At 69.4% G+C, this 9,778-nt stretch overlaps 2 protein-coding genes across 3 annotated transcripts; one reads left to right on the top strand and one right to left on the bottom strand.

The window, feature by feature from the left end:
- Positions 1-30: 30 nt before the first annotated feature.
- LOC113977851 (acid-sensing ion channel 1C-like) lies at positions 31-7,679 on the top strand. 2 transcript variants are annotated; one of them, XM_027704344.1, is made up of 11 exons: positions 31-1,000; positions 3,233-3,383; positions 3,461-3,588; positions 4,621-4,771; positions 4,851-4,907; positions 5,192-5,345; positions 6,326-6,417; positions 6,504-6,583; positions 6,656-6,727; positions 6,830-6,876; positions 7,430-7,609. In XM_027704344.1, exons 1-11 carry the CDS (start codon positions 446-448, stop codon positions 7,509-7,511), a joined length of 1,569 nt encoding a protein of 522 aa, XP_027560145.1. In that variant the 5' UTR covers positions 31-445; the 3' UTR covers positions 7,512-7,609. The 2 variants fall into 2 exon arrangements, with proteins under 2 accessions (XP_027560145.1, XP_027560144.1); XM_027704343.1 differs by lacking the exon at positions 6,830-6,876 and having other exon boundaries at positions 7,430-7,679.
- A 250-nt stretch (positions 7,680-7,929) lies between these two features.
- On the bottom strand, positions 7,930-9,735 carry LOC113977850 (cyclin-dependent-like kinase 5). Its single transcript, XM_027704342.1, has 6 exons — positions 9,514-9,735; positions 9,323-9,419; positions 9,184-9,253; positions 8,873-8,933; positions 8,724-8,804; positions 7,930-8,522 (listed from the first exon to the last, which is right to left on the bottom strand). Exons 1-6 carry the CDS (start codon positions 9,718-9,720, stop codon positions 8,436-8,438), a joined length of 603 nt encoding a protein of 200 aa, XP_027560143.1. The 5' UTR covers positions 9,721-9,735; the 3' UTR covers positions 7,930-8,435.
- Positions 9,736-9,778: the final 43 nt, after the last annotated feature.

Raw genomic sequence — 9,778 nt, 5'->3', positions numbered from 1 at the left:
CGGGACCGGGCTGGAACAGGGACCGGAACCGGGGCCAGGGCCGGGCTGGGGCTGGAACCGGGACCGGGGCTGGGGCTGAGATCGGGGCTGCGCCGCGGCGGGAGCAGAGCCGGGGCTGGGACCGGATCCGGGACCGGGATCGGGATCGGGACTGGCGCTGGAACCAGGACCGGATCCGAGACCGGAGCTGGAACCGGGACCTGGGCTGGGGTTGGGGCTGGGACCGGGACCGGGGCTGCGCTGCCGGCGGCCCCGCGGCACCGGTCGGGCAGCGCTGGCACCGGCAGCGCGGGGGAGCGGAGCGGCCGGTCCTGCCCTGCCATCCCCTGCCTTCCTCTGCCCTGCCCACCCTCCTCCTCCGCGCCCTCCCCGCCGGCAGCGCCCTGAGCCCGGCGCGGCGATGGGCTGAGAGTGCCGGGCACGGCGGGGGCCCGGCGGCGGCAGGATGAGGGGGGGCTCGGAGGGCAGCGGGGAGGGCGAGGGGCTCTCGAGCCTGCGGGCCTTCGCCCACAGCTCCTCGCTGCACGGCATCAGCCACGTCTTCGCCTACGGGGCCGTGTCCCTGCGCCGCGTGCTCTGGGGCGGCTTCTTCCTGGGCTCGCTGGGGCTGCTGCTGCTCGTGTGCGCCGAGCGCGTCGCCTACTTCCTCACCTACCCCCACGTCACCAAGCTGGACGAGGTGGCCGCCCGCAACCTCACCTTCCCGGCCATCACCATCTGCAACCTCAACGAGTTCCGCTTCTCCAAAATCACCCGCAACGACATGTACCACGTGGGCGAGCTGCTGGCGCTGCTCAACGAGCGCTACGAGATCAGCAACCCGCAGCTGGCCGAGCCCCACGTCCTGGCTGCCCTGAGGGACAAGGCCAACTTCAAGAACTTCAAGGCGAAACCCTTCAGCATGGCCGAGTTCTACAACCGCACGGGCCACGACCTGGCCGAGATGCTGCTGCAGTGCACCTTCCGTGGCACCGGCTGCACCGCCCGCAACTTCACCGTGGTGAGTGCCCGGAGGGCGGGGCAGGGACCCCCGTGTGCCCCCGGGGCTGTGGAGGGACACGGGTGTCCCGCCAGGGTTGGCCACCCCTAGGTGAGCTCCTCCTCCCATCTCGATGCACGTGGGCACAGCGAGGATGGGGAGGGGACCCGCCGTGTGCCCCCGGGGCTGTGGAAGGACATGGGTGTCCTGCCGGGGTTGGGCATCGGCAGCTAAGCCCCTTCTTCCATCCCACTTCTGCATCTCACCACCTATGGCACCATCAGCCCCTGCCCACCTTCTTGGGCACTGCAGAGGGACCTGGGTGTCCTGCCAAGGTCAGGGACCTGTGGGTGAGCCCCTTCTCTGGCCGGCCGGTGCATCCCACCACCCACAACACCATCAGCCCCTGCCCACCCCTCTGGACACGGCAGCTGCCAGCCAGGGGTGTCCCTGCCCCGTGCGCTGCAGGGGTGCCAGGCGGCTGGGAACGCTGCCCAGGCTGGAGCACGGCTGTGCTGGGGGCTCTGTGCGAGGTGGGGGGCTCTGCTGGCATGCAGGTACTGGGATGGGGTGGCGGTGGGCGTGGGATGCTCATGGGTGTGGGGTGCTCACAGTTGTGGGGTGCTCACAGGTACAGCCCCCAGCTCCACTCCCCCGTTCCAGCTCCAGGTACCACCTGGGCACTGCCCGCAGCAGCCGCTGCCCTGGCTGTTGGCACAGAGGCTCCCAGGGGCAGCTCCTCCACACCTGGCACAGGTGGGGGTCCCTGTGCAAGCACTGGCCCCACCACTGCCCCCAGAGCAGGGCAGGGACAGTGGTACTAGCTGGGATCATGGCACATGACAGGCGGGGGCGGTGGGACGGGCGGTGAGGGTGGCACAGGCAGGACAGGTCCATCCCTCATGCTGCAGCAGTGTGCTGTGGATGCTGGGCAGCCTGTGCCCGCTGTGCCTCGTGCCCATCTCTGTTCCCAGCGATTACTGTCACCTTAATGCTCTTAGAGCACCAATTAATTCTCTGGAGCTCAGGGACAAGCTGCCCTTCAGCAGCTCCGTGCCCTCCCCATGGCCCCTGTGCCCCCCACCCTTGGCTGGAGCCACTCTGCTGGTGCCCCTGCAGCAGAGCCAGGTGCTGGCATTGGCTGCCAGGCTCGAGGGGCAGGACATATGGCTGGAGGGCCTAGTCCTGGATTGGGATCCTCTGCCCTGGGCTGTGGCACTGTGTCCCTGCGCCTCGTCCCACCCCATCCTCAGGGTCCCCGAGGTCCCCGGGCACGTGGCAAAGGCCCAAGGGCCATCAGGGTGGGCTGTGCCCCCTTCTTGCCTCCGCCAGGGCTGGTGGGATGGGGCAGGATGGCAGTGTGGGGACATGGGTCCAGGGATGGAACAGCAGAGAGTGGGAACAGCAGGTCCCCAGGGTGCAGGGCTGGGGGTCCCTGGGTGACCTGAGTGTGGGAAGCAGGAGGGCTGGAAGTGCCAGGGCCGTGTCCCAGTCCCTGTCCCCATCCATACCGTCCCCAGGCATCCCCATGCCGGGCAGTCGTTGCCATGACACCCGCCCCCCCCTTTCCTCCTTGGGCACCGTGTTACCATGGTGACAGGTCCCCACTTTGGGAGCAGCTCGTTGCCACAGCAACGCCCCCTCCCCCCATGGGACACTACAGGGGGGGCACCCATAGCGGGGGGTGTGTGACCCCAGGGGGCTGTATGGCAGGACTGGGGTCCATGGGGCCAGTCCTGGGGCCTCTGGATCGCTCCGGGAGCCCTGTCTGTGGATGCCAGTCCCTGAAGGCTCAAGGTCACCCTCTGCTCCCTGTCTGGGGTGCAGGTCCCCAGGGTTGCTGGGGTGGCTGGCCCAGGACAGGCTCTCAGGTTCTTAGGGGACACGGTGGCCTCTGCCACTGTGACTGAGTCCCTGTCTCCATCGCCATCCTGGCTTGTGCCCTCCCTGCTCAAGTGTCCCCATGTGTCCCCTGGAGCCTCACTGAAACCCAATATCCCTGCAGAGTCGCGGCAGCCCAGGCACAGGGCGGGCACTGTCACCGTTCTGGCCTTGTTCTGGGCCCTGGCGGGCTCTGGGATCCTGCCCGAGGCACTGGGACCCTGCGCTGTGTCCTGGAGAACACTGGGATCCCTCCCCAGGGCACTGGATCCTGCACTGGGTCCTGAGGGGCACTGGGACCTTGCCCTGTCCTCACAGGGTCCCCACAGCGTCACCCAGGGCCCCGTCCCCGTGTCCCCTGTGTCCCCGCAGATCTTCACACGCCTGGGGAAGTGCTACACGTTCAACCCGGGGGGGCCGGGGCGCGAGGTCCTGACCACGCTGCAGGGGGGCTCCGGCAACGGCCTCGAGCTCATGCTCAACGTGCAGCAGGAGGAATATCTGCCTGTCTGGGGGGACACAGGTGAGCCCCCTGCCCGTCTGGGGACACAGGCGAGCCCCCCCCGTGCGGCACCTGACCCCCGCCCCCCTGCCCTGCAGACGAGACGTCGTTCGAGGTGGGGGTGAAGGTGCAGATCCACAGCCAGGAGGAGCCGCCCTTCATCGACCAGCTGGGCTTTGGCGTCGCCCCCGGCTTCCAGACCTTCGTCTCCTGCCAGCAGCAGCGGGTATCCGGGCACGGCGCCCGGGGCTGGGCACGGACCCCCAAGGGATCAGGATGGACCCCCAGAGGGCTTGGGATGGGCCCCCAAAGGGCTTGAGGCAGCCTGGTGTGGGCACGCTGGGACACCCCGAGGCATAGGGACATCCTGGACCCCACCATGGGTACCACAACCATCCCCACAGGGACATCCCGTGCCCAGCTGTGCCATGAGTGCTGTGCCACCACGCTGGCCAGGAGCAGCACACGGTGTGGGGCAGCCCCACAGCAGGACCATGCGGCCCCTCCGCAGGCTCCGGCTCCGGCAGCGACCCCCTGGCTCCTGCGGAACAGCCGCCGGGGGGGTGGCAGCGCCCGGCCCCCGCAGCCAGACACCTAAATTTAGGTGCCTCGGGTGGGTGTCACCACGTGTGCCGGCGCGCGCGGCGCGGGCGGCAGGAGCACGGCGGCAGCAGGAGCGTGGCCCTGGCACCCACGGGTGGGGGTGCTGGGCCCCTCCCCAGGCACGATCCCCGCACGGCCGGCTCCTGTGAGCTCCCAGGTGCCACGTGCCAGCCCTCGCTGGCTCCTGCCCTTCCGCCGTGGCACCTGGTGCAGGTGACATTGCCTGCAACACCTGTCCTGCACCTGGCAGGGAGGGACAGAGTGGGATGGGGGCACGGAGGGTGCAGGACCGGGACCCCCCCAGCACTCACTGGCTGCACAGTGAGCACCGAGGGGAGCACGGGCGTCTGTGCCCACCCCCTGCCTGGCACGTCTGGCTCCCATGTGCTCCCAGTTGCCACGTGCCACCCTTGCTGTGGCACCTGGTAGAGGTGACGCTGCCCGCAACACCCATCCCCGAGGCCAGAAAGGAGAGCACAGGGTAGGAGGGGGGGCTCTGGGGTGGTAGGACCTCCCAGCACTGGCTGTGCGGGATAAGCTCTTCCTGCGGTGGGCCGGGAGGTGGCAGCGTGGCCAGGGACGACCCCGGGGACGACCCCAGGGGTGACACCGGGAACCCCGGGACGCCGTGTTTTCCTTAGCGGGCGCCCGGCAGCTCGTGTACCTGCCCCCCCCGTGGGGGGACTGCAAGGCCACCCCCATCGAGTCCGACTTCTTCACCAACTACAGCCTGACGGCGTGCCGCCTGGACTGCGAGACGCGCTACCTGGCCGAGAACTGCAACTGCCGCATGGTGCACATGCCGGGTGAGCGGGGGGGCGGCCGGGGGGCTGCGGGGGCTGCCGGGACCCCCCCCCGCCCCTGCGACCGCCGCCTCCCCCGCAGGCAACGCCAACGTCTGCACCCCGGAGCAGTACAAGGAGTGTGCTGACCCCGCGCTGGGTATGTACCCCCGGCCCCTCCACGGCCCCGGGCACCCCTGGGACCCCTCGCCCCCGCTGCGCCCCTATTGCCGCGAGCGTGGCTCTGGTGTCCCTGTGCCCTCTGTGCCCCCGTCGCTGCAGCCGTGGCTCCGGTGCGCCTGTGCCCTCACCAGGGTGGGGGTCACCGCTGTCCCCAGACACGCAGGGCTGGGTTCCCCCCATGTGCCACCCATTCTGTCCCCGAGTGTCCCCCTCCCCCGGCCGGGGATCCTGGGGCTCCCTGTCCCACCCGTGCCCCCCCAGACTTCCTGGTGACGAAGGACAGCGAGTACTGCGCGTGCCGCACGCCCTGTGCCATGGTGCGCTACGGCAAAGAGCTCTCCATGGTGAAGATCCCCAGCAAGGCCTCGGCCAAGTACCTGGCCAAGAAATTCAACAAGACAGAGCAGTACATCGCGTGAGTGACGCTGCCACCCCTGCCGCCGCTACCGTGTCACCCTCTGCCCCGCCAGCGCACCGTGTGGCACAGCGTGACAGTGTGACATGGCACAGCACGGCCACGCGGCATCCCCAGCATGTGAACTGGTGTGACATGGCACAGCGTGACGGTGTGACATGGCACACAGCATGAACCAGCACGGTGCGATACGGCATCCCCGGGAGCCGTGAACTGGCACAGCCCGGAGCGATGTGTGACATGGCATGGCCACAGGGTGTCCCCAGCGCTCGGGAACTGGCACAGCACGGCGTGACGGTGTGACATGGCACAGCACAGTGTGACGGTGTGACATGGCACAGCACAGTGTGACAGTGTGACATGGCACAGCCACACGGCATCTCCAGCACATGTGAGCTGGCCCAGCACGATGTGACGATGTGACACGGCCCAGTACGGCCACACAGTGTCCCCCAGCATACGTGCACTGCTGTGACATGGCACAGCCACACAGCGTCCCCAGCATGCGTAAGCTGGCACGGCACAGTGTGGTGGTGGGACACAGCATGGCACAGCCACATGGCATCGCCAGAGTCCCTGAACTGGCACAGCGCGGCACGGTGCGATGGTGGGACAAGGCATGGCCATATGTCCCCAGCACACATGAACTGCCCAGCACAGCACAGCACAGCACAGCCTACCCTGTGCAAATATGCCCCAGCAAAGGGAAAAACATGTGGCACTGCATGGCACAGCACAACATGGCATGGCACAGATGGCACCGCATGGCATGGCACTACATGGCACAGCCCAGTATGGCGCAGCATGGCACAGGGCCCCGGAATACAGCCCAGCACATCCTTGTGTCCCCCAGCACCAGGCAGACCCCTCTGCCCATTCCCCTGTACCCCGTGGCACAGTCCAGACCCCCCCCTGCACAGCCTGGCACAGCCCCCCGGCCTCCTGTGCCTGACACCGTCCCCTCGTCCCGTGTCCCCCAGGGACAACGTGCTGGTCCTGGACATCTTCTTCGAGGCTCTGAACTACGAGATGATCGAGCAGAAGAAGGCGTACGAGGTGGCAGGGCTGCTGGGTGAGGGCCGGCGGGGGCCGGGGGAGGGCCGGGGGGCCGGAGGGGCTCCGAGGGGCGTGTTCTCTGTGACACCGCCTCCCGCCCAGGTGACATCGGGGGGCAGATGGGGCTCTTCATCGGCGCCAGCCTCCTCACCATCCTGGAGATCTTCGATTACCTGTACGAGGTGAGGCCCCCCGACGCCCTCCACACCCCCTCCGCTCAGGGGTCTCGGGGGCTCTGACCTGCGCCCTCCCAGGTGTTCCGGGACAAACTCCTGAGCCTGTACAAGGAGAAGAAGCGGAGCCCCCGGAGCGACAGCGGCACCCTGGTAACCCCCCGCGCCCCCCGCCCCCAGCCCCCGCCCGGGGGGTCGCACCTCATCCCCCTTCCCCGGCTCACCGCTCTCTCGTCCCTCCGTGCGCCCATCCAGGAGCACCCGGCGGTCCCGGGCAGCCCCGCGGCCCCGCGCCCACCCAGGTACACGCGGGGGGGCACCCGAAGCCCCCCGGGGCCGGGGGGCCATTCCCTGCAGAACTCCCATTCTCTGCGGACCCCCCCCCATTCCCTGCAGATCCCCCCATTCCCCACAGACTCCCCTCATCCCCCTACAGACCCCTCATCCCCTGCAGATCCCCCCATCCCGCGTGGACCCCTGCGTTCCCTGCGGATCCCTGATTCCCTGCCGACACTCCCATTCCCTGCAGACGCCTCATCCCCCGTCCTCATCATGGGCTCCAGCACCCTGTCCCGGGGTCCCCTGTCCCCCCCGGAGCCCCCCGGCCAGGCTGGGACCCCCCAACCTCCCCTCTGGGACGCAGAGGGGCAGAAGGGAGGGGACTGCTTGGGGCCGGGGGTGGGCAGCCTGGCTCCCAAAGCTGGGAGGCTCCCGGGGCATCCCGGGGGGCACAAGGGGTGGGAGCGAGGTGCTGAGCCCCCCCGCTTGGCAGGACACAGGGGGGAGGGGGATGGCGGGTGGAAACCGATCCCACCGGAACCCCCCAGCCCCCCTAACCCTCCGACCCCCCCGCAGAGTGCCCGGCCCCCCCCCCTGCGTGGCCCCGCGCCCCGTCTCGGCGTCGCCCCGAACCTGCTACCTCGTCACCCGGCTCTAGGGCCCCCCCGGGACCCGCCGCGGAGCCCAGCCCGCCCCCCCGCCGGCCGGGGGGCTGGGGGGGCACCCCCGGGCCACGGGGCAGCCTCCTGGTCCCCCCCACCCCCTGAGGGGGTGTCGGGGGGCTGGGGGCAAGGGGCCCCCCCAGCCCCGCTCCCGTGACCCTGCATGCGCTGCCTGTGCCCCCCCCGCGCTGGACATGGACCCCCCCCTTGCAGCCCCCCAAATAAAAGAGGTGCCCCAGGCCCCGGCTCCGGGCTGCTGGGGGGGGTGGGGGGACACGGCTGCTCCAGGAAGGAGAGGGCAGCACTGGGGGGGTCACAGGGGTGGGTTGGGGGGCAGGGGTTGTTGAGAGGGGTGTCCGTCATGTGGCAGAGGGGGGTCCCTGACACCCCAGGAAGGAGAAGGCGGCACTGGGAGGGGGGGGAAAGCTCTTTATGGGGTTCCAATCGCACATCATCCACATACAGCAGTGCCCTAGAAAAGAAATGGGGTCCTCCCCCGCCCCCCCCAGGGGGGCTGTATCCAGAACCCCCCCCAGGCAGGGAAGGGGCTGAGGGGAAGCAGGGACAAGAGGGGTGGGGGTCCCACCACCCGCGGGGTCCCCATGCCTGGTCCCAGAGGGTCCTGTCCCTCCACCAGCATCATGGCCCCATGTCCTCGGGGGGCTCTCATGCCCTGGAGGGGTCCCCTGCCCCCAGGGGGGTCCTGTGCCACCGGGGGGGGTCTGAGTGCCCTCAGTCTCCTCCAGGGCCAGGGGGTTTGGGGGCACCATGCCAGCCCCCTGCAGCTGGGGCAGAACCTAATAAATACCGGGGGGGGACGCTGCAGTTTGGGGGGGCTGGCATGGGTTGGCACCCGGCCGAGGGGGGCTGGGGGCCACCCTCCCTGGAAGGGGGAGGGAGCCAGGGCGGGTTGGGGGGCCCTAGGGCGGGCAGAAGTCAGTGAAGTAGGGGTGCTGCAGGGCCTCCTCTGCCGAGATCCGCTGCACCGGGTTGCACTTGAGCAGGTTCTGGGGGACACGGGGGGGCTGAGGGAGGAGAGCACAGACACTCCCCATCCACAGCCCCCCCGTCCCACTGCCCCCCTCAGATGGGTGGGGGGCTGTGAGGGGAGAGGGCAACCAGCCCTGGGGAGCCAGAAGCCCTGTGGCAAGGGCAGGGGGACAGGCAGGGGGGACAGAGGTTGGAGGGGGGTATGGGCGGGGTCTCACCTGCAGCAGGTCCCGGCCGGTCGCGTTCAGCTTGGGCACCACGTTGACCAGGGAGGTGGTGGCCGGGTACATGGGGTAGGGCTGGGGACACACAGGTGACCCACGGCCCCCCCGGCACCCCCTCCAGCTCCCCCCGGCCCCCTCCTCACCTTGTAGTCCGGCAGCTTGGCCATGGCCGGCCACTGCTCCTCCGTGGGGGTCCCCAGCAGCGTGGGGATGGTCAAGGGCCACCACGGGGGCACCCGGCACCCGACCCCCCCGACCCCCTGCCCAGCCGAGGTGGGTCCCCACGCCCAGGGGTCTCCGTTCCCACAGGGCTCTCCATTCACAAGGCTCCCCATTCCCAGAGGGTTCCCCATTACCAACTGGGGTCCCCATTTCCAAGGGGGATTCCCAGGGGAGGTCCATTCCAGGGGAACCCCATTCCAGAGCTCCCCGTTCCCCCCATTCCCAAGGATATCGGAAGATCCTCTTCAGCTGGTCGTCCACGTCGTTCCCCGGGAAGAGGGGCCGCCCCGCATTGGCCAGTTCTGGGGAGACAGAGGGTGGGTCCCAGGGCTCCTGCAGCCCCCCAGGCCCCCCAGGGCCCCCCAGCAAACCTGCGAAGATGCACCCAGCTGACCACATGTCGATGGAGGTGGAGTAGAGCTTGGCACCGAAGAGGACGTCGGGGGGCCGGTACCACAGAGTGACCACCTGGGAGGGACAGGACCCTCAGATGGGGACAGGGGCACTCAGAGCACGGGGCAGCCAGTGCCCTGAGCCCCCTGAGCCCCCCGAGCCCCCTCACCTCGGCTGAGTAGCAGCGCACGGGGATGCCAAAGGCCCGGGCCAGCCCGAAATCCGCCAGCTTGAGCTCCCCGTTCTGGGGGGGCAGGGGGGTCAGTGTGGGGAGCCCCACCTGTGCCGCCCATACCCCAATGGGGGGTTGTTCTGGTGCCCCCCACACCCCAGGGGAGGCGGTGGCTGCTGCTCCGGCCCCATCGCCCTTTCCCATCACCGGGAACACAGGAGACATGGAGCTGCAGCCACGGTCAGACAGGCTCCAGGTGTGA

This window comes from Neopelma chrysocephalum, unplaced genomic scaffold (genome assembly GCF_003984885.1).
Source record: "Neopelma chrysocephalum unplaced genomic scaffold, ASM398488v2 Primary Assembly neopelma1_271, whole genome shotgun sequence".
NCBI lineage: Eukaryota > Metazoa > Chordata > Aves > Passeriformes > Pipridae > Neopelma > Neopelma chrysocephalum.
Note: the sequence above shows the minus strand (reverse complement) of the source record. Positions and strands in the feature narration are given on the sequence as shown.